The sequence below is a fragment of the Mus caroli genome, unplaced genomic scaffold (genome assembly GCF_978045245.1).
Source record: "Mus caroli unplaced genomic scaffold, Mus_caroli_1 scaffold_1, whole genome shotgun sequence".
Taxonomy (NCBI): domain Eukaryota; kingdom Metazoa; phylum Chordata; class Mammalia; order Rodentia; family Muridae; genus Mus; species Mus caroli.
Window position 1 is genome coordinate 169,513,511 of NW_028227256.1, and position 26,257 is coordinate 169,539,767.

The window sequence follows — 26,257 nt, forward strand, 5'->3', positions numbered from 1 at the left end:
ATAATTTACAAATATTGTAGCTTTGGACAGAAAGGAAACTAGAGAGCTTATACTCGGGGATTTTTACTGTCCATTTCCTCTTCTCTATTTTTCCTTCTTAGGTAAAGGAAAGGGAAGTAGAGGAGAAAAGGGTGTAAATAGTAATGCAGAAATTAGAGGAATAGACAAATAGAAATAGGCTATCAAATTTACTCTTAAACAAAACATTACCTTACATTGGTATCTTATATTGATAGAAAACTTTATAATTAATACAATTTAAAGTTATAATTTTACATTGTAATGGAATTTATAGATTGATACAGGTTTAAATATTTCATTAGTGTGAATTTCTTATACTGATACAAAATTTAAAAGTAATATTGTTACTCTTTGATAGGCATTGTGCCTATACAACCCATCTAAGAATACAAGGCTTAGACACAATCCTTCTAATAAATGCCATTACAAACTGTTTAGGGTAATTAAGTAACACAAGTTAAGGGCCAGATAGTAAACCCGTGGTTATATTAGATTCTGATTTAGTTATTTAATTATAATAAAGTGTTTTTAATTTATTCAACTAAAAATGACTAAGAATAGTTAGGGGGTAACATTTCAGATATACTTTACTTAGATAAATAGTCTGCAAAAGTGTCAAAAGCCCACAGAATATAATATTTAAGGCCATTTCATTTTTAAAGATCATTGGACTAGAGACGTGCCTGTTCCTGACCGCAGCCCCTTCTTGGCACAGAGAAGAAATTGAGCATCAGTGGGATTGTTCCAGTTGTGGTGAGACAGCCACTAGGTAAGAAATGCCTCAATTCATTTAAAGACAAAAATACTGTCCAAGAAAAGGATACACTATGCATAATAATTTACTGATAGCTCTACCAAGACAGAGTAAGCAGTCCCTCACAGCTCCGCTTTACAAAGGTCTGTCAGATGATTCTGGACCAGAAGGCTGAAGACTGAAGTTCCAATGTTTTGAGAAATGAGGAGGTAGTCAGCTGTCTCTACAAATTGGTTAAGTTTTGGAAGCTATGTTCTGTGCTTCCTATATTTTCAGGTAATATTTAAGTTGTTCTAAGATTTCTGATGGTTTTGAAGTCTATTTCTAGTCTCATAGACAGCTCAAATTGTTTAACATTGAGAGAGATGAGAGAGATTTGAAAACATGGTTTTTAGATGGTAATACAAGCTAAAACCAGAACATAATTTAGGTACAAAATTGTAAGCTCTTAAAGTTAGGATAGATGGTAGAGTGCTTTATCTAAATTGACAAATGTGATCAACTGAGTGTTAAGTGTATCTTATACTTTATAATTTACATAACTGTAATAGTTATGCTCAATTTATAACTGAAAGAAAACAGCCTTCTAATTGGACAAGAAGGGGGAAATGTTGGGAGGTTCCCTGGTACTGTTTATATTTTGATTTTAATTCTGCTTCCTCAAGAGGGGCTGCCTTGAGAAGAAGTAGCTCATGTACTCAGGTGATTTCATGTGAACATTCTCTCCATTTTAACTGGTCAAATAAAGGCTAGAGCCTATTGTTGGGCAATGGAAGGGAAAGGTGGGGGTGGAGGTTTTAGAAAGTTGGAGAGAGCCGTGAATGAGAGAAGAAGAAAAAGGAAAGGTGTTTGCCAGGAGAGAGGAGAGGAGGTAGACATGACTACAGTACTGGAAGGTATATCTGGGGAATATAGCTGGATATATACACATGGCTGTGTGGGGCTAGATGAGCAGGTTAACTTATATGAGCCAGTAGAGAGTCTGCCCAGCTAAGGCCTAAGCTCTGAAATATTAAAAGTTCTCTGTGTGGTTATTTGGAGAACTAGGTGGTTATGGAACAACAGCCACTGTATTATTTTCCAGCCTGAATTAATATATACAGAATATTATTATTCATTTTACAGTAGTATTTACGTGTATTTATTTGTGTGTATTCATATGCACCTGTGGAGGTCAGGACAATTTGTAAGAATTGTTTCTCTCCATCCACCATTTGGGCCGCAGGAATGAAACAACAACTTAACTGGCTTAGCCACCATGCTGGGCCAAGGTCATCTTCCTAATAGAAATTTGCATGCTTTCACTTCCTGCTCTTTTTCTCTCACTCCTCACAGCATTTGCTTAGGTAGAGTTTGTTGTAAATGTTTGGTGTGAATAGTGAGGTTCAAAGAGATGAAAGAAAAGGAGAAATCCGGTCTTTTCTCCAGGTGATAGAATGCAAAGGTAGAAAAATCTAAACTACAGATGAAGATCAGTTATCAGACTGGATAACAGAGACACTGGGTATCTTAGACAGGGTTTCTATTCCTGCACAAACATCATGACCAAGAAGCAAGTTGGGGAGGAAAGGGTTTATTAGGTTTACACTTCCATGGTGCTGTTCATCACCAGAGGAAGTTAGGACTGGAACTCAAGCAGGTCAGGGAGCAGGAGCTGATGCAGAGGCCATGGAGGGATGTTCTTTACTGGCTTGCTTCCCCTGGCTTTCTCAGCCTGCTCTCTTATTGAACCCAAGACTACCAGCCCAGAGATGGCACCACCCACAAGAGGCCTTTCCCCCTTGATCACTAATTGAGAAAATGCCTTACAGTTGGATCTCATGGAGGCATTTCCTCAACTGAAGCTCCTTTCTCTGTGATGACTCCAGCTGTGTCAAGTTGACAAAAAACTAGCCAGTACACTGGGTACAAAGCTAATGTGGAAATCAGTTGTATCTAAGTAGTATCAAATCCTGAGCTTGAGCTGTCTTTAGCTTGCAGAAAGTTCTTCTTTCCATTCTAGAAACTTGCTGCATTCTTCTTAAAATCTAAGACCTGTGGATAAGCTTTATTATGCAGGATTATTCACAAATTATAGTATGCCATTGAATAAACATGAACCATTATTTAGAGACAGTGAGTTGCTAAGTCTCCTGTTACAGGAAGTATACATTTCATTTGAACACTGGTCTTAGACCCAGATGCAGTTAATATCTCTTTTGTGAGAGATTATGGAGCTATGTAAATATACAAAGAAAATATTGGCTTAACAAGTAGAGCCTCATAAAAGTTTCCTGGGAACTTCAAAGGAGCCATGTAAACACTGCAACAGCCATGCTATTGCACTGAGATAACCCTGTGCACAAGGATGAAGCAACACCTAGGAGGAAGGGATCCATTCCACTGAGGGAACATAGCAGTGATGCTCAGAAGATGCAGGAATGATACTGGGCAGGAGAGATGGTGCAGGGAATGGAGCACCAGGGAACTTGAGCACCTGTGGGATTGAGGAGGGAATGGAGCACCAGGGAAATGGAGCACCAGGGAGATGGAACAGTGCCACGGACCAGCCCAGTCAGCCTCTCTCAATCCATGGGAAATCAGGGTTTCAAACTGATGGGCAAAGAGTTGGCGAGAAATGACAAACAGACACAGACACAAGGGAGTGCTAAATCTGAATGTATTTTTTTTCCAAGCAAACACTGACTTTTAATACAGAAGAAAAACAAAAAGAGCCAGGCGAACACATCCCCCAAGTTATATTGACACAAAACAAAAAAGAATGCATACATTTAAAGATGGCGGGAGCCAGGCTGTTTTTACAACTGAGGATAGGAACAACCCTAATTAAGATCAGCTAAACACAGGAGCCAGGTGAATGCTCTGATGCAATGCTAGTCTATTGTTAAACCCACCACCAGGGGTTCTTTAGTAAATAACTGATTATGCTATTTCTCTGGGCCTAGTGAAAAAACCTGCACCAGGGGAATTCCCTTCTACTAACCATTTCATGGGACAACCTACCTATTTCCTAGGCCATTGTGTATTCCTGTGTTTGGGTATGACTCGGTGGTTGTTCTAAATAGAAATTATTATGCAGACTAGCCCTGAGCTTTTCTAGCTCTGTTCAAGTAAATTATAATGCCTAATTCATTTCACTGTCTCTATTAGAAGTGAATTTGAATGTTACTGAATAGGTAACATTCTTACTGAATTCCAAGCTCAGGGTCAGTTTCAAGGACTTTCTAGGAACCGTTGGAACACTGGCGAAGGCTTAGCTATATGTAAAAATCAATCCTTAACGGCACTTATAATAAAACAATATTGAAAGAGAGCACATGGATCCATACACCAGATTAACGCGGGGACAGGGTTTGAATATATGGGCTTTGGGAATGCCAAGGTTTCAGAAGACTAAGTTTCCATGAAACTCTTTGCCTCATGACTGCTTCCAGGCGTTCAGGCCTACCATGCTTGTTACTACTGGAGTGGATGTAGCAGAACAGGGAATGGATTACCAGGGAGATGGAGCAGGGAATGGAACACCAGGGGGGGATAAAGTAGGGGATGGAACATCAGGGAAATGGATTAGGGAATGGAACACCAGGGGGATGGAGCACGGAATGGAGCACCAGGGCAAGTATGCATTGATCAGTGACTAGACAGGCTGGCGACCAGTGTCACTTGAGGATGAGTCAGTTAAACTGCTCATCCATCTTCTTATTCACTTTTCAGGTGACACTTCTTTTACAATGTTGCTGGGCACCGTTGAGTTCTGTGTCCTTCTCTGCTAGGAGGAAACCAAACACATTATGTCTAATAGTGTGTCTCCTCTGCAGTGGGGAAGAAGGCAGGGGTGGGGTGGGTATTGTCCAGGAGCACTCAGAACTCTTGTGTCTCCAGCTGGTGGTGAAGAGTCTAGAGGCAGGACTGTTCTCAGCTTTAGCACCGGAGGGCAACAGAGATGAAGCCTCCATGTGGCACCAGAGAAGCACCTCTGAGCAAGGGCTCCTGAGGTGGCAGAGCCACAGGTGGGTGATGATAGGAGGTGGGGGAGGGGCTGTGGGAGGAACAGTTATTTTCCAGGCTGAGCAGGAACTGTGTTCCCATCAGACAGGTGTTGTAGGAAATATCTAATCTCAATCATGTGTTTATACAATGCCATTGATCATCCAGGTCCCTGATAAAAAACACACAACTTTAATCGTTGTAATAAGCCTTAATCGGCACTAGAGCAGGGCACATATCTACCCTCTATGCTTTAGAATCTATTTCCCCCTCATTAACACCATTTAATAATTTGTCATGTTCCATTTTGGCAGCTCCTAACTCCAATTGGCTAGTCCCCCGTGACCATATTTTTATGACTCAACTACTCTATGGTGGGTTCTTCCTCTCTCCACCTTCTTCTCTCTCCTTATGGTCTCCTCACACCCCAAGCCCAGGAACCCAAGAGCCCTGCCTCTCACTTCTGCACAACTGCTGGCTTTAGGCATCTTTATTTACCAATAAGGGATTACTTGGGAGCAAGGTTATATAACGTCTCCTGGCATGTGCAGATTCTCTCATTTCTAGGGTCAATTGGGGGCCAGTAATTAGCATTACAGTATAAGCAAATGATCAGACAGACACTGGTAATGGAAGGGCTTCCTGCATTGTGGCCCTGAGTTTTCCCTGAAGTGAACTTGAGGTTGCTCAGGTCATCGCCTGGGGGTTTTTGGTCCATGGCCTGCTGCAAGATCACTACAGTTCTGGATCTTGCAGGTAGAAAGTAAAAACAGACTGTTTGTTGTTGCATGGCAAAGTAGTGATAAATGAAAAGTGAGAGGAAAGATGTCATCATTTGATAGATCTGAAAGGGTGTGTGTGCAATCTGAATTCACTCACTATCAAAAGTGGACTCCCAGGGGCCGGGAGATGGCTCACTTGGTAAAGGGCTTGCTGCACAATCATGAGTTTGGATCCCAAGGACCCGTACAAAAATCTGGGCACAGAAGCATGTTCCTGTACCCAGGGGTAGGAAGGCAGAGATGGGTAGATTCCCAGAGCTTGCCAAATTGGTTCCAGTCACTGGCTCAAATGTGAGATTCTGTCTCAAAAAAAGAAAAGGTGGAAAATGATTGAAGAAGATACCCCATGCTAGCCTTTGGTCACTAAATGTGTGGATACATATGCACTCAGGAACAAGTCGACACAAGGCACAAGTCGACACAACATAGGCACAAGTTCATTAATAAAAAAAATTGACCTTTTCTTTTTTAAAAACTCAAATACGAAACTTCCAAAACCCAATAAAGGTTATTTATAACAAAATATGCAACATGGGGTAGAGAGATGGTTCAATCCTTAAGTGTGGCCTCCCTTCCCCCCAGCCTGGAACCTGCCTGCTCAAGGGTGGAGCTACCGGCTCATTCGTCCTGCCACGCCTACCTACTGCTGGAACCTGCCTTTGCTGCCTGGAGGCACACACGTGTTCGTCCTGCTATTGGACCCTGAGTTACTTGGCGGGAAGTTGGGTTCCCTCCCCCTTCCTTTATAACTGAGTGTCTGGAATTAGTAAAATTGAGCCTTGATCAGAACTTGTTGTCCTGGCTCCATTCTTTTCTTCCGCCCCGTCTAGATTCCTCTCTTTTCAGCCTGAACTGCCATCTTCAGTTGAACCGTTCGTGTTGTGGACTGCGGGCAGGCCGCAACAGTTGGCGCCAGAACTGGGACCTGAAGAATGGCAGAGGGATGCTAAGAGAAACGACTGCTGTGTGGAGCTCCACAAGAAAGGAAAGGATCTTCGTATAGGAAGAGCATCGGAGCAATGGACAGGTACACATGCTAGCGCTAGCCTAAAAAATTTCAGTTTTGTAAAGTGTTGCTGAGGATGCGGTAGGATACGAATCAAGTTTGAACCAGTGCTGACCCAACACTGTTTCTGCTTGGGGTCAGCAGTTCGTTAATCGGAACTAGATACGGAGACAGGCGGTGTGCCGCAGTTTTTTAGAAAACTGCTTAGGTGGAAGAAGGAAGGGTTCAAAGTCATGGATCAGGCGGTTGTTTTTAGTTTTCAGGAGTTGCTTAAGGAAAAAGGAGTAAGGCTTGAAGTACAATTAGTAAGAAATTTTTTAGATAAGATAGATAGCTGTTGTCCATGGTTCAAAGAAGAAGAAACGATAGATTGTGGAACCTGGGAGAAAGTTGGTGAGGCCCTGAAGCGAGTTAAAGTTTGAGATTAAGCTTCAGAGGCTGAGTCTCTTAAGATATTTCTAGTTTAGATAATGATAAATGTGGTTCCTATCCTAAATAGTAAAATTTAAGATAAGATATAAAGCAATGCCTCTTTATTAAAGCGTTAAAGCTTGCCTTAATAGGTATTCATAGGTATTAATTGATATCCAAACTTCGTAATATGATAGTAATGCTTCTAATATTGATTTTAACAGTGATAAATTGTTTTAAACATAGGTTTTGCTTTCCCAAAGTTGTAGATATTATCCTAACCTTGCACAAAAACTTAAAAATTATGGTTAAAACTGCCATTGTTCCATTGACTGCAGCTTGCAGTTTGATTGCAAATTTAAGATTAATGCTCAGATTAAAAAGTATTTTACCTTTGAGTCAATACAGGGCTCTGGGCAGCCCCAGAGCGGCTTGTGGCCTTTTCTTTTGTTTTGCAAACAATGCCTAAAAAAAAGTTTTTCCCTGTGTTCAAGAAAATTTCTTTTTAACAGTGTTACAGATCTATTCAGATGTTTAAAATAATGCTTAAATTCAAAGATTTTTGCTTCTAGTAAAATGGTAATCACTAGAAAATTTTGCCTCTACGTATGGCTAATATAGCTTTACATTATGTAAGAAAAATGTTTATTGTTTCTGCTTCTTTACAAGAAACCAAAAGTTTTAATCTTTCAGTATATATTGTTTCCTAAGTGGAAAGTATTTTATTAACTAATGCTTCTCAAGGGAAGTTTACCTTAAATCCTTGCTTGTCATTTTTCCAGTTTAGACTAGCTTCTAGCCTTTTAACTTTATGGCAATAGTACATCAGAGACTGTATATTCAGACTTAGTAAAATTAGTCATTTAATAGAGTCATAATGATTTTTCACTCTTCTTCAGTGTGACCAGCCATTCTAACTCAATCTTAGACTGGTCTAATATTCAGTTCAATTATTAGAGATTCCTATATTCTAAATTACCTAGCAAAGTTAATTCAGAGCATATCCCCCAAGGTCACCAAAGGCTCATCTTGCCTTTACCTTATTTGTCCTAAACTTTTTGCAAACTGACATTAAAGGTCAGTCTGCAGCGGAACGCCACTGGCACCCAGTTACTTCTAATTCTTATGCATTGGTAAAATGGAAGGATGCCCTGACTAATAAATGGAAGGGTCCAGATCCAGTTCTAATCTGGGGAAGAGGCTCGGTTTGTGTTTTTTCACGAGATGAAGATGAAGCACGGTGACTACCAGAGAGATTAATTCGTCAGGTAAACACAGATTCTGTCTCTTCTCGTAAGTATCATTCTAAAGACTAAAATTCCTCTTGAGCTGGGAGTGGAAGCTCTCAGAAAAACTGTTTTCCTCTGAGCCAATTCCCCTACAAGAGGCCGGAGATTAACTTTAGCTTTACAATTTGCATCTAAATAAAGTACCTTGACTTCTCTGAACAGAAAATTTACATTGCTACACTCTCATTGTTTAGAATTCTTCCTTCTCTCAAGCAGGTCAATCTACATTCTCCGGTTCTCCGCCCCTACGAGCAAACAGGTGGTACTGCTAATCTCCCTTCCAAGGACATCCCAGCATGTGGCTTTTCAGTCTAAGATAAGATCTAGATTTACCAGGAGAGCTAGGGAAGTAGAAATTTCATATATATTTACAAAGATTAGTTCTTATTTTGATAAAGATGGGCTTAGTCCCTTAGCTGGCCTCTGGCTTTTCACCCTTGCTGTTACTGCAAGGTGTCCTTAGTTCCTCAGGCTACTGGGAATAACAGGTATGAAGAGGAAAGACTTTCAGCTCCTATTTTAACCAAAATTAATGGTGTTAATACTGACATAATTCTTATCTTGGCCTTGCTAAATCTGAGGTTGACAAGTCTCATATAGAGACCTCGCAATAACTCAGAATTGCGCTACTGATTCATAATCATATGAAACAGTATGGGTACCGCTTGGCGCAGGAGATTACTGCGGAGGGAAGGTCCAGCTTGACCGTTTCTGAGTTCCCTGTGCGACACACCTGATTTGAAAGAGGTTGGTATCTGACTCCAGCTAAAAACCAAAAATACTTAAGGCTCTGCCTCCCCTCCCCAAAAGATACCAAGAGCCACAGATGTGAGTTATTACAATGCTCACGGGAGGAATCAGGTCAATGTCCACCCAAGTCAAGGTTAAAGGCCCACTCATCTATGGATGAAAAGAATCATTTGATCACCTCTGTTAAGCATTGCCTATTTAAACTTAATTAATAGGGGGGAGAGAGGTTGGAGACCTTGCTGTCGTAAGGGCAAGCCCTTCACTGCCTCCCACCCAAAAAAATAAAAAAGCCAATTGGCCTTGTACTAGGAGCCAGCCAGTCTTACCCCCCTTCTCTCCCTGTTCCCCTGCCTGTCACCCAAAATTGCAGAGGATTATCAGCTCAGTGTTATTCTAAAATTGTTTAGTTAAACTCAGCCAGGGTTCCAACGCCCTACTTAAAATGCAAACAGGTAGCTACCTATTCAGCACTAATTAGCATTATAAAGTCAGAGCCTACAGCCCAGCGCTGCTATTCAGTCAGTGCTTTAAAGACAGTCTTAGCCAGATACAGTTTACCATTAGAAAAGTTAGGGAATCCCACGGAAACAGGTTTTTTCTTTAGCCCTAGGAACTCAGGCAGAATTATTGAACATAGATAATTTTTCTGCCACAGGCCACCCCCTTTTTTATTTTTGTTTTGTTATCTAATGGGGAGAAATGTGGCCTCCCTTCCCCCCAGCCTGGAACCTGCCTGCTCAAGGGTGGAGCTACCGGCTCATTCGTCCTGCCACGCCTACCTACTGCTGGAACCTGCCTTTGCTGCCTGGAGGCACACACGTGTTCGTCCTGCTATTGGACCCTGAGTTACTTGGCGGGAAGTTGGGTTCCCTCCCCCTTCCTTTATAACTGAGTGTCTGGAATTAGTAAAATTGAGCCTTGATCAGAACTTGTTGTCCTGGCTCCATTCTTTTCTTCTGCCCCGTCTAGATTCCTCTCTTTTCAGCCTGAACTGCCATCTTCAGTTGAACCGTTCCTGTTGTGGACTGCGGGCAGGCCGCAACACTTAAGAACTGGAATCCAGTTCCCAACATCCTTGTCAGCTGTCTTACAACTGCCTGTAACTCCAGCTCGTTGGGATGTGATAACTTCTGGACTTTGGGGTACTTGCACATACATGCACATAATCGTACATACATACATGCATGCATACATGCATGAGTAACCTTAAAATAAATCTTAAAAATAAATAAAACCATTATCTTTAGCTGCACAGCACTGAAATATTTCCTTGTATGATGAGAAAGAATATCATTTCCTTCTGCTATTCAACATGGTACTGGAGACATTTACAAGGTGATACTTGTAACAGGAGAGAAAGAAAGGCTTAGGGATCGATAAGGAAGAAACAATAGTTATTGTTTTCCTATAAGATAACTGTTGTATAGGAAATCTGAAATTACCTGCAGATAATGAACAAGAGAATATTTTTGCTAGCTATAAAGTATATAGGAAAACTGGTGAGTTTCTCCTTGTGTACACATCAAACAATATGAAACTGAAATTTAAAAAGGAGCCAGGCGCTCTCTGCGCGACTCTTCATTTTCTGGGAGTTTTCGGGCTGCTCTGCCGGAGCTATACCTCGTGTCGCGGTCGGTGGTCTGCTCAGACACCCGGGACCGCGAGGAATATGATGATGGCAAGAAGCCCCTCCATGTCTACTACTGTTTATGTGGCCAGATGGTCCTGGTGCTGGATTGCCAGTTAGAGAAATTGCCCATGAGGCCCCGGGACCGGTCTCGCGTGATCGATGCTGCCAAACATGCTCACAAGTTTTGTAACACAGAAGACGAGGAGACTACTTATCTTCGGAGGCCTGAGGGCATTGAACGTCAGTACAGGAAGAAGTGTGCAAAGTGTGGACTGCCACTCTTCTACCAATCCCAGCCGAAGAATGTTCCTGTGACCTTCATTGTGGATGGAGCAGTAGTGAAATTTGGCCAAGGCTTTGGGAAAACCAATATATATACTCAGAAACAAGAGCCTCCTAAGAAGGTTATGATGACCAAAAGGACTAAAGACATGGGCAAGTTCAGCTCTGTTACTGTGTCTACCATTGATGAAGAAGAAGAGGAGATAGAGGCTAGGGAAGTTGCTGACTCTTACGTGCAGAATGCCAAAGTGATTGAAAAGCAGCTGGAGCGCAAAGGCATGAGCAAGAGGAGGCTGCAGGAGTTGGCTGAATTGGAAGCCAAGAAAGCAAAAATGAAGGGGACCCTGATCGACAATCAGTTCAAATAATCAAGATCTTTCTGGGTTCAGACTGGAGGCAGCAGTTAGATGAGGAAGAATAGCTTCAAGATCTCGTGTTCTGGTTTCTGTTTGTCCCAGAAGGGTTTTCTGACCATCCTCTTGGTTTTCTGACACTGTTTTTCTTTTCTTCCATTGAAGTCCTTGACTCCATTTCACTTGCTTTCTGGGAGGTAGATTGTTTGTAAAATCTCTGTATATATGTTTTCTGTCTTTCTTGTCTTTGAGATCAGGTCTTGTTACATACCAGAGTATGGCCTTGAACTTTGTGAGCCTCCTCTCTTAGCCTCTCTCCCTCTCTCTGCCTCCCTCTCTCTCTCTGTCTCTCTCTGTCTCTCTCTGTGTCTCTCTCTGTGTCTCTGTCTCTGTCTCTGTCTCTGTCTCTCTCTCTCTCTCTCTCTCTCTCTCTCTCTCTCTCTCTCTCTCTCTCTCTCTCTCTCTGCTGAAGTTCCAGGACTGCACCACCACCCCTGGCTTCTGTAGCAGTCCTCTTTTCTTTTGACGTATACTTCTTTTGCAATGTAGCTAGTGCTAGTAAGCATTTGACTGTCTCTAGTGTCTGACATAGATGTCTTTTCTTCTTCAAAGTTATTGCAGTGTTTAAAGGTTTGTTTGTTTTTTTAAATATCGTATGGGAGGAAAGTGACCAAAATTAAGTTTAAAATTACAGCCAGGTAGATCCTTTTAAGAAACACTGTCTCTGATCTTTGAACTGTTTTTAGAATTGACTATGGTTTGAATCTTTCTCCTATGTTAGAAACACCAAATCTGCAGAAATACTTCCTTACTCAAAATCTTAGAATTCTAGGTGAACCATGCTATGTCAGACTTCAGAATAAAAGAAGGAAAAGCCATGTGGCTGGGGGTGTAGCTCAGTAGTGGAATGCATGCTAGGCATGTGTGAGGACAGCCCCAGCACAAAAAAAAAAAAAAACCAGGAAAGCCAGATCACAGATGCAGGGCTAGGATAGCTCAGGTCGGATTTAAATATGGCCTTGCTAAGTAACCCAAAGGAGTTAGTCAGTCAGCTGGGAGAATACTCTGTGAGTACACAGAAGGGGGCGTAGTGAGAGTAGCTTATCTGTTGTTGGGCATCTTGTTTTATGTTTGCTATTTGCTGAAGAGCATTTGAAATGTGTCATTCTCCTTCAATTATGTCAGCATCCATGTGATTCTTCCATATAGTTCTCTGTTTGCCTGTCTTACAAGGCCCAAGGAGACACGGAATGTGTTGTCTTCCTCGTGCTATCTATGATGGATTGCACTTTTTAAATAGTCAAGGCTTGTTGATGAGGTGTTGCCAGGAAATAGTTTTCTTTGCCTTTTTTCTGATTTCTGTTTCTGCAGGGGAAAACCACTTAGAGTAGAGGTACAGTTGAGCTAGCAATGACTGAACTGATGTGGATTAGGAATCCTGGGAATTTGAAGAATGGGGCTATGTTACCACCTTCCCAGTTATTCTGTAGACAGTAGTGTCTTCCTATAGCTAATTCTTCATCTCATTTTCTGTCCTAGTTGTGAGACAGAATTAACATTAACATTTGTGAATGGTCAAATGTGTCCAGACAATGACCTCTACCTTTCTACCACTTGAACTTTATCCCCAAATTCTTATGTGTACAGCTTGGATAGACACAGACCACCATAGAAATTCAGGCTTCTATTCTCTGGCCACAGCCTGTAGCTGTTTCTAGTCTCACAAGCTCTCATCCTTATAGACCTTTTTAGGTGTGATTTTCGATTTGAGGGGTGATTATTTTGCTAATAATAATGAAATATAATTGTCGTAACAGTAACATTAATACTCACTAGTCTCCATTGAGTACTTGGTTGTGGAAAGTACTTTAGAGGTATGAGTTCACTCTTAGTACCTCCTAGGAGATAAGTTAACTGTTGCCATCTCTGTTTTACTCTGAAACTTGGAATTTTCCTTTCCCGAGATCCACTAGCCTTTGGTAAAGCCAGAAGACTGACTTTAAAACTCAAGCTCTTTCCTATGCTGAACTGCTGCTTCTATGAAATTTTGTATCGTTCGATCAGAACATAATTTCATTTTGAAAAAAAAAACACTGAATTGCAATGTAAAAATATTAAGCTAGAGAACTCCCTAAAGCAATTCTGTAGGTATGCTTCTACATATTTTCTGAAATAACTCGCTCTAACCATTTGAACATCTGACTCAAGTTACACATTTTACTGCTTCTAACAATAATGAAATATTATGTCATTAGTACCAAGTAAGTGCATAAGATGTACTTTCTCTATTCTTAATTAACTTCCAGTGATTTTTCTAGCAAATGTGTTTTAATATTAATAAAAAGAGCCATATTGACATTGGGGAAAAAAAAAAGAGCCAGGCAGTTGCATGTATGCCTTTAATCTCTGCACTTAGGAAGCAGAGACAGGCAGATCTCTTGAGTTCAAGGCCAGCCTGGTCTACAGAATGAGTTCCAGGACATCCAGGGCTACACAGAGAAACCCTGTCTTGGAAAAGTATTCCTCCATGCTCTGCTTCTCCATGGCACACCCATTGTGATTGTGCTAACAGGTAGGCTGAACCCCTGAGTTCTAAAGCTGTTTTGCTGTTCCTCTGGCACGATTCCAGACAGTGGGTACATGAGACTGAGTCTCAAAACCCACCACCACCACCACCACCACCACCATCACTACCACCACCACCACCACCACCACCACCATCACTACCACCACTACTATCACCACCACCACCAGCACTGGCAAAAATTTCCTTTTCCTATGAATGATGATTATGGTAGATGTTAGGATTTTTTTTAAGAAATATATAATTTACAGGAAAGATACAAGCTGAAAACAAACACCCAACATCACCTCTTAGAATATGGAACAATATGTGTAGACCACACTGAATATTTGTCTTTTAGGGCCCATTTATCTCAGAATTACCCTGTAATAAGATGCTGTATCTACACAGGGAATCTTGCCAGGAGGAAAGCTTGTGCCTCACTGGGCTTTCCCCATAAAAGGACCAAAGTCTCACAGATGCAGGAGCCTCAGCAGAGAAAGGTTCCTGTCATTACTCAGCTAGCATCTCTCAGCTCCTGCCTGGTACAGAGGGAAGATGACTGATGTGTGTGGAATACGGGGGTGGGGGTAGGGGTGCGAGAGAATTTTGGCTCAAGTCACAGGTAAATCCAGAAGGTGCTGAGTTAAAAACCAGGAAGGGGCCTTTAAGTACTTGAAGCTAGCTAGGAGCTGAGACAGGAATAATGGGAAAAGAAGGTCAGAATAGAAAGAGACTTTCATCTTGCTTTTCTCTAGACCACCATGACCCAACTGGGCTTCCTGCTGTTTATCATGGTTGCCACCAGAGGGTGCAGTGCAGGTGAGTTTTGCCTCAGGTGCCCACTTTTCTTTCTTTCTTTCTTTCTTTTCTTTTCTTTTTTTTTTTATTTATTTATTATATGTCTTCAGACACTCCAGAAGAGGGCATCAGATCTCCTTATGGATGGTTGTGAGCCACCATGTGGTTGCTGGGATTTGAACTCAGGACCTTCAGAAGAGCAGTTGGGTGCTCTTACCCGCTGAGCCATCTCACCAGCCCCCAGGTACCCACTTTTCAAGTCACCTCTAGCTTTAGAGGCAAACCGCACTAGACTGGACTGCTCCCAGGATCTGAGTCTCTGAGGCCCAGAGATCATGCTTCCTCACAATAGGATTTCTTTGTGTAGCCCTGGATGTTCTAGAACTCACTCTGTGGACAGGATTGGCTTTAAACTCAGAGATCTGCCTGCCTCAGCCTCCTGTGTGCTGCTGGACTTAAAGACATTGCAGACCAGCTGATCATGCCTTTTACATTTTTTTTTAATTAAAAACGATTGTATTAAATGTCCACTCATTTTATCGTCCTTTCCAGCCATTCCCAACTACGCCAAACCCCTACTCTTAGCAAAGTATGCCTCTTTTCCTTAATTGTGGATATATACTCTATATTCCTGAACATACAAATACAACCATCCCAATTGAGATGATGCCTTTGAGATGTAGGCTGGGTGTTTAATGCCTCTGGAAGAAACCGTCCTAAGGCAGTGAGATTCTGAGAGCAGTGAGTCCTGGTCCAGACTCTGTGCCTGTCTGTGGCTCATGGGAAATGTCCACAAAACTGTGTCCTGTCCCTGCCACTCAGCAAGCTTAGCAAGAACTGTGTCCAGTCCCAATCACTCCTCAAGCTTAGGACTGTGGCTTTAGGGTTTCAGCGATAAAATCATGGTCTAGTTTGTGCCCAGACAATATTTTCTTCAGTTTTACTCTCCACAAGAACTCAACGGTATTTTTAAAGTGTATAATTCCTCTTCACTGCTTTTTTTTATATATATTTTTCAGGAAAAAGGCAAGTCCTCAAATGCTGTCTTACTTATCTTCACAGGATAGTCTTGTGAAGTCTCTCTCAGCTTGACATTAGGCACCAGGGAATACGGTGACTACAGTCCAGAAGGACTTGACTTTGAACGTGGAGCTTTACCCCAGAGTACTTCTGACCCCAAAGTCTGTTTCTGCCCTTCTAGGACTTTGCAGAGTCCAGGCTATTTTGGAAAGCTCTTCCTTCTATGGTCTGTTGGTCAAGTCTCTGCACTGCCGACCTCAGTACCCATGCTTCAGGCTCATTAGGCATTTCTTCTCCCTGCATTTCTTCTACCTGCAAAGCTGGACTTCACTTTACTCAGGACATTGAACACAGTGCTCCCCTCAGGACTTTGGACTCAGTGCTCCCTCTGCTGTCAAGTCTCTTGTCTTTCTTCATTGTGGATTCTCAGAGTGAAGCTTTCAGGTGTTACAGAATAAGATTGGGATGAATGACAAGAGGAGCCTGGGTGTCACATAACAGTGAACCTCTGCATCTTCCCTAGCTGAAAAGAACCTGGACACCAACAGATGGGGCAATTCTTTCTTTTCCTCTCTGCCCAGAAGCTGCAAGGAAATTAAGCAGGAGCACACAAAGGCACAAGGTGAGTGAGGAAGCATTTAAGAGCACACTGTAATCCTAGCACTTGGGAGCTGATGGCAAAGGATTGTAAGCTCTAAGCCAGCCTGAGCAAACCCTAACTCAAAAGTGCAAACAAAACCCAGTTGGGAAATCAGCCTTTTGTCCCCTGGAACAGTTATTTTTTGTCTATCTATCTATCTATCTATCTATCTATCTATCTATCTATCTACCTACCTACCTACCTATCTATATCTGTCAATCAATCATGTATACAGTGTTCTGCACCTATGCTCACATGAAGAAGAGGGCACCAGATTATATTGCAGGTGGTTGTGAGCCACCATGTGGTTGTAGGAATTGATCTCAGGCCCTCTGGAAGAACAGCAAGTGCTGCTCTTTATCTTGGAAACATCTGTCCAGCCTTTATCATTATTTTTTGCTTTATTTTTTTAATATAGAAAATGTGCTAACATATACAGAGTGAATAAAAATTGCTGCTTAAACCATTTTAAAGGGTTTCAGAAGTAAGAATACCGTTCACAATGGTATGGATCACCACAGTCCATCTCCAGAACATTAAATAGTAACTCTGTAGGCACCAAGCAATGCCTTCCTGTAGTCCCTGGGAACTTCTGTTCTGTTTCCCCCATCTATGAATCTGTTCATTGTTGTTACCTCATATGAGTAGTCTGCCTTATTTCAGTAGTATGCTTCAAGGCTCATACATGTTGTTGAATAGTTTATTTTAAAAGATTGTATTACTATGATTAGATAGAGGTGCCTGTCTGTGGGCAGGAAGGTGTACATGTGTGTGCAGGTACCGGCAGAGTACAGAAGAGGGGGCATCTATAGAACACTTAATTTATATAAATTATTATTAGTTACATTTTTGTGGACAGGAAGGTGTACATGTGTGTGCAGGTACACACAGAGTCCTGAAGAGGTCATGCAGTCTTCCGGAGCTGGAGGAACAGGCACTTGTACACTGACTACTGAGTGTCAATGCCAGGAAGCTAACTCAAGTCCTCTGATAGAGCAGTGCTTGCTCTTAACCGCTGACCATTTCTCCAATCCACTTCAGTCTTCTTGATCTATTGGATATACAGGAATGGACACAGTACATACTGCATATAATGTACAGCACAGTAAATTTCTTCTTCTTCTTCTTCTTCTTTTTCTTCTTCTTCTTCTTCTTCTTCTTCCTCTTCCTCTTCCTCTTCCTCCTCCTCCTCCTCCTTTTCTTCCTCCTCTTCCTCCTCCTGCTCCTCTAATTCTTCTTCTTCTTCTTCTTCTTCTTCTTCTTCTTCTTCTTCTTCTTCTTCTTCTTCTTCTTCTTCTTCTTCTCTTTTTCTTCTTCTTCTTCTTCTTCTTCTTCTTCTATTTCTTCCTCCTCCTCCTCCTCCTCCTCCTCCTTTTCCGCTTCCTCTTCCTCCTCCTCTTCCTCCTCCTCCTCTAATAATTCTTCTTCTTCTTCTTCTTCTTCTTCTTCTTCTTCTTCTTCTTCTTCTTCTTCTTTTTCTTCTTCTTCTTCTTCTCCTCCTCCTCCTCCTCCTCCTCCTCCTCCTCCTCCTCCTCCTCCTTCTTCTTCTTCTTCTTCTTCTTCTTCTTCTTCTATTTAAATAGAGAGAAATCCTTGGGTTGTTTCTGCCTTTCAGGTCTTGTGACCAGAGCTGTAAGGAACATGAATGTATGTAACTGAGTCCCTGTTCCCAGTTCTTTGTACATACCAAGTGGAGTTGCTAAGTCCTTTGATAATACTATGTTTAACTTTAGGAGAAACATCACTGATAGTTTGAGTAACTCTGTGTTCTGCCTCAGTCAAGAAACATGGCTTAGTGAACTCAGGTGGATCCCAGTATCCCCAGAAACACATGTGGTAGGACACTCGGGGGAAGAGGCATTAGCCATGTTTGTAGATCCTTGAGCCATCTGGCTTCTGGAGCTGAGATGGTAACTGAGCCTGCACAGAGGAGGACTGTGGACCGGTTCTCTCCACAGATGGCCTCTATTTCCTGCGTACGGAGAATGGTGTCATCTACCAAACCTTCTGTGACATGACCACTGCAGGTGGTGGCTGGACCCTGGTTGCTAGTGTGCACGAGAACAACATGCGCGGGAAGTGCACTGTGGGCGATCGCTGGTCCAGTCAGCAAGGCAACAGAGCTGATTACCCAGAGGGGGATGGCAACTGGGCCAACTACAACACCTTTGGGTCTGCAGAGGGTGCCACAAGTGATGACTACAAGGTTGGTGCCCTCTCTGGTCCATGCTGGGAAAGTGTGAGGATGTGAGTGTGGCTCAAGCATGCCAGGGAAAGGGCTGGAAGGGACATAGGTATGAAGGAGTGAAAAATACTGATCCTGAATCCCAAACTCACCCATCTAGGCTCAAAGGTAAGTAGGTGGTGGCAGTGGGACCATTATCCTTGGAACTGGGGGTATCTGAGCATGGCTGGAGCCCAGAGAGGTCAGCTCTGCTGAGCACTGTGCATATGGGTCTTTTGCTCAGTGAACTCTTCTGCTCTGGTCAGACTCAGTGTTGGTTGCTTTCCAGAACCCTGGCTACTTCGACATCCAGGCAGAGAACCTGGGCATCTGGCATGTGCCCAACAATAGCCCCCTGCACAACTGGAGGAAAAGCTCCCTGCTGAGGTACCGCACCTTCACTGGCTTCCTGCAACACTTGGGCCATAATCTGTTTGGCCTCTACCAGGTACTCAAAACTACTGGCTGAGGCTTCTTCGTGGGTGTGGAGAGAGGCAGGTGTTTGAAGTTGGGCGCAAACCATCACCCCACAGGCTTGTGGCCCATATTTCCCTAACTCTAAAGAATAATGATGGTTCTCTTAGGCCATTTGAGCCAAGGAAGGCAAGGAGAAGGGATATGTAGAAAGCAGAGTAGAGGGAGGGGGACAGGGGGCGATCGAGAGGGGAAGGGGGAGAGGGAGAGAGGGAGACAGGGAGAGAGGGAGGGGAAGGGGTAGAGGGAGAAGTGGAGGGGGAGAGGGAGAGACATAGGAAGGGAATCTTTCTTGTCTGACTGGTTTGGAAACAGTCTCAGTTACTGGTCCAGTGCAATGCTTCTCCAGGCAGGGCAGCAATCATGGAAGTTCCAATGCTGTAGTCCTTACCCAGTACCTTCTTTTCTTCTTTATAGAAGTATCCGGTGAAATACGGAGGAGGAAAGTGTTGGACTGACAATGGCCCAGCATTACCTGTGGTCTATGACTTTGGTGATGCTCAGAAGACAGCCTCTTATTACTCCCCCTCTGGCCAGAGTGAGTCTATTAATGCTCCTCTGAACTCTCTGCAGGACATGGGTGATCAATTCAGTTATGATAAGCAGCAGTCATTTACCAACCATTGCTGCCTGCTCTTCTTCTGTGAATGTTTGTGTTTTGTTTCACTTTATTCTCATGATTACCCTTAAGCTCTGAACTATAACTAACCCAGTTTACAGACCAGGAGATTGGAGCACTGAAGGTTCAGGAACTTGGCTGAGAGCACAGAGGATAAGCAGGAGAGTTGGCATTTGCTCTGGGGAACCTTAGCTCTAGAATCGACTTCTAGCAATCCTTATACCATTCACTGCTTTCTCAGGGATAGGCCAGGTCCACGTTCGTGCTGCAAAACAGCAGCAGCAGCAACAACAAAAACAACAACAAAAGAACGAGAACAACAGAAACAAAATAGAGATTGATTTCTGCTGTGAGGTGTGACTATTGTTTTATTTAATATAAATCCAAAGGTGGCACTTACCCCTCATAGAGGTTGAGCCTATGCTGTGTAATTTCAAGCTCTTATTACTAATGGTTGGCATATAATATTTTAAAATGAGTAGAGTCAATATATTGGCTAGCTGCTGTGACTGTCCCTCGGAGGTCAGTGCTCTCTTCCTTTGTTTATCTTCATAGAAGCCTTCAGCAGTTTGGGGTCTTTGAATATTAACTCCTGGGCTCTGGGGTTTGAAAAGGCTCTTCCTGTCTACATTTTTGGGTGGGATGCTTCAGCCATGGGTCACGGAGGTGTCACATTCCACTAGTCAGTCAATCATTCTATCTGTCTCTTTTATTCTCTCTTTCTTTCTCTTTATCTCTTTCCTTTTTTCTCCCTTTCTTTTCCCTTTCCTTCCTTCCTTCTTTAATTCTTTCTCTCTTTCTTCCCCCCTTCCCGCCCTCACTCCCTCCTTGCCTCCTTCTCTCTCTCTCCCTCCCTCCCCCTGTCTCTTCCTCCTTTCTTTCTTTCTTTTCAGTTTTTGAAACAGGGTTTTTATGTGTAGGTTTGGTTAGTCTAGAACTCATTCTGTAGACCAGGCTGGCCTTGAACTCTGAGATCAGCCTGCCTCTGCCTTCCAAGTGCTGGGACTAAAAGTGTGCACCACCATGTAGCTGCCACCAGTGTTTCAAATGTGTTGATCTAGAACCTGTGCCTTGCACTTATAATCTTAATATTGACCTTAAGTGAACTATTTCTGTACCCTTCCTTGACTGCTTTTTTTTTCCTTTTCTTTTCAGATGAATTCACTGCAGGATATGTTCAGTTCAGAGTGTTCAATAATGAGAGAGCAGCCAGTGCCTTGTGTGCTGGCGTGAGGGTCACTGGATGTAATACCGAACATGTGAGTCTTTTAAAAAATACTATTTATTTTATTATTTTAAATTAGGTATATACCTGTGTGTTTTTGTGTATGTATGTGCATGTGTGTGCATGTACCCTTGGAATCCAGAAGAAGGTGTCATATTTCCTGGAAATGGAGTTATATGTGCTTGTGACATGCCTGACATAGGTGCTTGGGAACAGAACTGAGATCCTCTGCAAAAGCAGCAAGTGGTCTGAATTGTTGAGCCATTTCTCATGAGTCTTATTAGAGACCAAAGGAGTCTGTGAGTAAGGCTGAGTTTTTCAGTGTGTGTTGAGCATGGCAGATTGTCATAGTAGTGTGAGCATGTATGTGAGCTCAGGGATCAGAACTTCTGTCTAGAAACAAATATCCAATCTTGTAAAAGGCCGAAGTCAACATTACAAATTTCTAATGCACTGCTGCTGTTTGGTTAGATTTTATGATAAACACCTGCTACATACACTTAGGATGACACTGTGTATAGGAAGACCTGTAGAAGCCTTTGGGGTCTTAAGGACAATATAGACATTGTCAATGCCTCTGGGGTTAGAGAGATAACAGGTGTTGCTCTCCACCCAGGCTTTAGCTTTAGCTTTCACAGGGAAATGTATCCTTTCCAGGGCTTGTACAGATACTCGTTGTATTGAGAGGTTACTAGGAGAGGTTAGACATCTGGTAGACCTCACTCACACAGGAGCTTTCTCTGGTTAGAGATCAGCATATATACTGATTGTGAGGTCAGGTACACTTAGTTCCACTGCAGCTATCTGATATTTCCCTAAGACTGGGATCATTAGACTCTTGCTAGCTAGCTATTTATTTATTTATTTATTTATTTATTTATTTTTCTAGTTTGTGGCAGAAAAGCAGAATGAGGAGAAAATCTTTGGGTAGTCAACTGTAGGAATTACCAAGAATACCAGGTTCTCTTGGAACCTAGACCTCCTCAAAGTAACAGCCTGAGAAAAGGACCTCAGGTGGCTCTGTTTCATGGTTTCATGGTTATCAATGAATTCATTCTCCAGAAAGGATGTGGAAGCTTTTCAGACAAGAAGGTCCCTGTAATGGAGGGTGATGAGTACGGAGATAAGAAAGGGAAGGTCTCTGGGAAATCCTAGATGCTAGTCTCCTTTAAGTCATGTCAAAGATTAGGAAATATAGTACTCACAGGCGTTAGTGTATATTCAGCATAGCTTGCTTTGAGCATCTAGACTGTAACAGTATAGGAGATATGAAACACTATGTACCTTGCTAGCACTTCAACATTCATACAAGTGTATAATTGTTTTGTGACATGTTTGAAGTGTAATAAGAATAAAAATTAAGGTGTTTGGGTGTGGCTTAGTGATAAAACATTTGCCTAATGTGCAGAAGGTCCTAGGTTTGGGGTTTTAGTAACATAAAACAAAATAAAGCAAAAAAAAAAAAAAGGAAAACAAAAAATTCTAGGGCTTACAATGAGCACTGGAAATGGGAGAGTACTCTGACTGCAGGAGAGAATTTTTGGTTTTGAGACAGGTCTCATATATCTCAGGTTAGTCCTCAACTCGCTGTGTATTAAAGGCATGTGACAACATACCCAGTCCATAGGAATGGTAGTTTTTGAGTTGAGTTTTGGGAGAGTGATAGAATCTTTTTCATTTTTTTAATATATTTTTTTCTTACATATTTTCCTCAATTACACTTCCAATGCTATCCCAAAAGTCCCCCATACCCTCCCTGCCACTTCCCTACCCACCAATTCCCATTTTTTGGCCCTGGCGTTCCCCTGTACTGGGGCATATAAGTTTGCAAGTCTAATGGGCCTCTCTTTCCAGTGAGGGCTGACTAGGCCATCTTTTGATACATATGCAGCTAGAGTCAAGAGCTCTGGGGTACTGGTTAGTTCATAAAGTTGTTGCACCTACAGGGTTGCAGATCTCTTTAGCTCCTTAGATACTTTCTCTAGCTCCTCCATTGGGGGCCCTGTGATCCATCCAATAGCTGACTGTGAGCATCCACTTATGTGTTTGCTAGGCCCGGGCCTAGTCTCACAAGAGACAGCTATATCAGGGTCCTTTCAGCAAACGCTTGCTAGTGTATGCAATGGTGTCATCATTTGGAGGCTAATTATGGGATAGATCCCTGGATATGGCAGTCTCTAGATGGTCCGTCCTTTGGTCTCAGCTCCAAACTTTGTCTCTGTAACTCCTTCCATGGGTGATTGTTTCCAATTCTAAGAAGGGGCAAAGTGTCCACACTTTGGTCTTCGTTCTTCTTGAGTTTCATGTGTTTTAAAAATTGTCTCTTATATCTCTCTATACTAAGTTTCTGGGCTAATATCCACTTATCAGTGAGTACATATCATTTGAGTTCTTTTGTAATTGTGTTACCTCACTCAGGATGATGCCCTCCAGTTCCAACTATTTGCCTAGGAATTTCATAAATTCATTCTTTTCAATAGCTGAGTAGTACTCCATTGTGTAAATGTACCACATTTTTTTGTATCCATTCATCTGTTGAGGGGCATCTGGGTTCTTTCCAGCTTCTGCTATTATAAATTAGGCTGCTATGAACATAGTGGAGCATGTGTCCTTCTTACCAGTTGGGACATCTTCTGGATATATCCAGGAGAGGTATTGCTGGATCCTCCGGTAGTACTATGTCCAATTTTCTGAGGAACCGCCAGACTGATTTCCAGAATGGTTGTACAAGCTTGTAATCCCACCAACAATGGAGGAATGTTCCTCTTTCTCCACATCCTCCCCAACATCTGCTGTCACCTGAATTTTTGATCTTAGCCATTCTGACTGGTGTGAGATGGAATCTCAGGGTTGTTTTGATTTGCATTTCCCTGATGATTAAGGATGTTGAACATTTTTTCAGGTGCTTCTCAGCCATTCGGTATTCATCAGGTGAGAATTCTTTGTTTAGCTCTGAGCCCCATTTTGTAATGGGGTTATTTGATTTTCTGGAGTCCGCCCTCTTGAGTTCTTTATATATATTGGATATTTGTCCCCTATCTGATTTAAGATAGGTAAAGATCCTTTCCCAATCTGTTGGTGGACTTTTTGTCTTATTGACGGTGTCTTTTGCCTGGCAGAAGCTTTGCAGTTTCATGAGGTCCCACTTGTCAATCCTCGATTTTACAGCACAAGCCATTGCTGTTCTATTCAGGAATTTTTCCTCTGTGTCCATACCTTCGAGGCTTTTCCCCACTTTCTCCTCTAAAAGTTTCAGTGTCTCTGGTTTTATGTGAAGTTCCTTCATGCACTTAGATTTGACCTTAGTACAAGGAGATAGTAATGGATCGATTTGTATTCTTCTACATGATAACAACCAGTTATGCCAGCACCATTTGTTGAAAATGCTGTCTTTCTTCCACTGGATGTTTTTAGCTCCCTTGTCGAAGATCAAGTGACCATAGGTGTGTGGGTTCATTTCTGGGTCTTCAATTCTATTCCATTGGTCTACTTGTCTGTCACTATACCAGTAACATGCAGTTTTTATCACAATTTCTCTGTAGTACAGCTTTAGGTCAGGCATGGTGATTCCACCAGAGGTACTTTTATCCTTGAGAAGAGTTTTTGCTATCCTAGGTTTTTTGTTATTCCAGATGAATTTGCATATTGCTCTTTCTACTTCGTTGAATAATTGAGTTGGAATTTTGATGGGGATTGCATTGAATCTGTAGAATGCTTTTGGCAAGATAGCCATTTTTACAATGTTGTTCCTACCAATCCATGAGCATGGGAGATCTTTCCATCTTCTGAGATCTTCTTTAATTTCTTTCTTCAGAGACTTGAAGTTCTTATCATACAAATCTTTCACTTCCTTAGTTAGAGTCACACCAAGGTATTTTATATTATTTACGACTATTGAGAAGGTGTTGTTTCCCTAATTTCTTTCTCAGCCTGTTTATTCTTTGTGTAGAGAAAGGCCATTGACTTATTTGAGTTAATTTTATATCCAGCTACTTCACCGAAGCTGTTTATCAGGTTTAGGATTTCTCTGGTGGAACTTTTAGGGTCACTTATATATACTATCATATCATCTGCAAAAAGTGATATTTTTACTTCTTCCTCTCCAATTTGTGAAAGTCTGGAGACCCACGTTCACATCTCTAGTATCCATATGTCAGCAGCACATTGTAATTCCAGTGTTCCCTAGAGAGGCATGAGTAACAGAGACAGGAGCCTCTCCAGAAGCTGGTAGGTCAGCTTCACACAGTGGTGATGAGAACCAGCTCATGTAAGGTGGAAAGGCAAGGCCCAAAATCTGAATACTGCCCTCTAACGTCTGCGTTCACATAGGTACATTTGTGTCACATGGGTGTGTGTGAACCCCAACTCACTTCCTTTCCTGTGACCTATATCTAAGCAGACTCCAACTGCCACAGCTCCACCACCTCCCAGTAGTCAATTCAAAGTCATGAACACACCTATGACTAACCAATTGATGTTGTAGGCAGGGTCTCAATATTCAATCCTGTCCCCTACCTCTGAATATTACTTACCCTAATGACCCTGTCGTCAGGACACCCACTTTTGGGAAAGAACTTCATATCCCAGTCATCTCACTCTCTTACCTGTCCTGGCTTCTCCGTGTTTTCCAGCACTGCATCGGTGGAGGAGGATTCTTCCCAGAAGGTAACCCCGTGCAGTGTGGAGACTTTGGGTCATTTGATTGGAATGGATATGGAACTCACATTGGGTACAGCACTAGCCGGGAGATAACTGAAGCAGCTGTGCTTCTGTTCTATCGCTGATAACTCTCGTGATTGGCCCTGACTTCTCGAATCTGTGGGATCCAAGGCATGAGAAACACTGACATAGTAACTACAATGCTAATGAGCAGTAAAGCAGAATAAATCATGTTCCTTGCAAACTTGGTGTGTTTATGATTTCTTTCTGTGCATGAGTGGGAGATTTCAAGAGTTTCTGGTCCCCAAGATGGTTGTTCTTGGGACATGAGGGCTGGGAATCCTGATACAACAATACTCTTTTAAGTAGCCTCTCAAACTTCCTGAAGGGTTCAGGGAGGGGAGGGGGGCATTTTACTCCCACACTTTCTCATCTTGTTTTTAAAGATTAAGATAAAATTTATTTATTTATTCTGTGTATGAAAGAATTATGTGCTGGGTAGTGGTGGCTGCTCATGCCTTTAATTCTAGTACTTGGAATTAAATATCAGACACACTGAGAAACCCTTACCTATTCCCATCCCCAGACACAAGGACCAGGCCTTTAAAAAAGGTCCTTAGCTTCCAGATCTTGAATGGAGAAATTTATAATTCACGAAGCTATCTATTGAATATCTCCAAGGACTTTACACAGCACTTATCAATTGCATTCTCTCTTGTCCCATTTATATTTATCTCTTAACTTTTCTTTTAAATTTTTATATCCCA

General features: G+C 42.2%; 1 protein-coding gene and 1 pseudogene across 1 annotated transcript; both read left to right on the forward strand.

Moving 5' to 3' along the window:
* Window positions 1-10,618: 10,618 nt before the first annotated feature.
* LOC147006268 (STING ER exit protein pseudogene) lies at window positions 10,619-11,575 on the forward strand (annotated as a pseudogene).
* Window positions 11,576-16,092: 4,517 nt separating this feature from the next.
* Window positions 16,093-25,708, forward strand: LOC110288487 (intelectin-1a-like). The gene is made up of 6 exons (XM_085835142.1): window positions 16,093-16,271; window positions 18,248-18,495; window positions 18,803-18,961; window positions 19,405-19,525; window positions 20,762-20,865; window positions 25,463-25,708. The coding sequence occupies exons 2-6, from the start codon at window positions 18,304-18,306 to the stop codon at window positions 25,613-25,615; spliced, it is 729 nt and encodes a 242-aa protein (XP_085691268.1). The 5' UTR covers window positions 16,093-16,271; window positions 18,248-18,303; the 3' UTR covers window positions 25,616-25,708.
* The last annotated feature ends 549 nt before the right edge of the window (window positions 25,709-26,257 follow it).

What these genes read in the sequence shown, in the direction of transcription:
- LOC110288487 (XM_085835142.1), top strand. Translation starts at nt 18,304, where the DNA reads ATGACCACTGCAGGTGGTGGCTGGACCCTGGTTGCTAGTGTGCACGAG. An exon ending in ATCTGTTTGGCCTCTACCAG is followed by an intron (nt 18,962 to 19,404) that starts GTACTCAAAACT and finishes TCTTCTTTATAG; the next exon opens with AAGTATCCGGTGAAATACGG. An exon ending in TTACTCCCCCTCTGGCCAGA is followed by an intron (nt 19,526 to 20,761) that starts GTGAGTCTATTA and finishes TTTTCTTTTCAG; the next exon opens with ATGAATTCACTGCAGGATAT.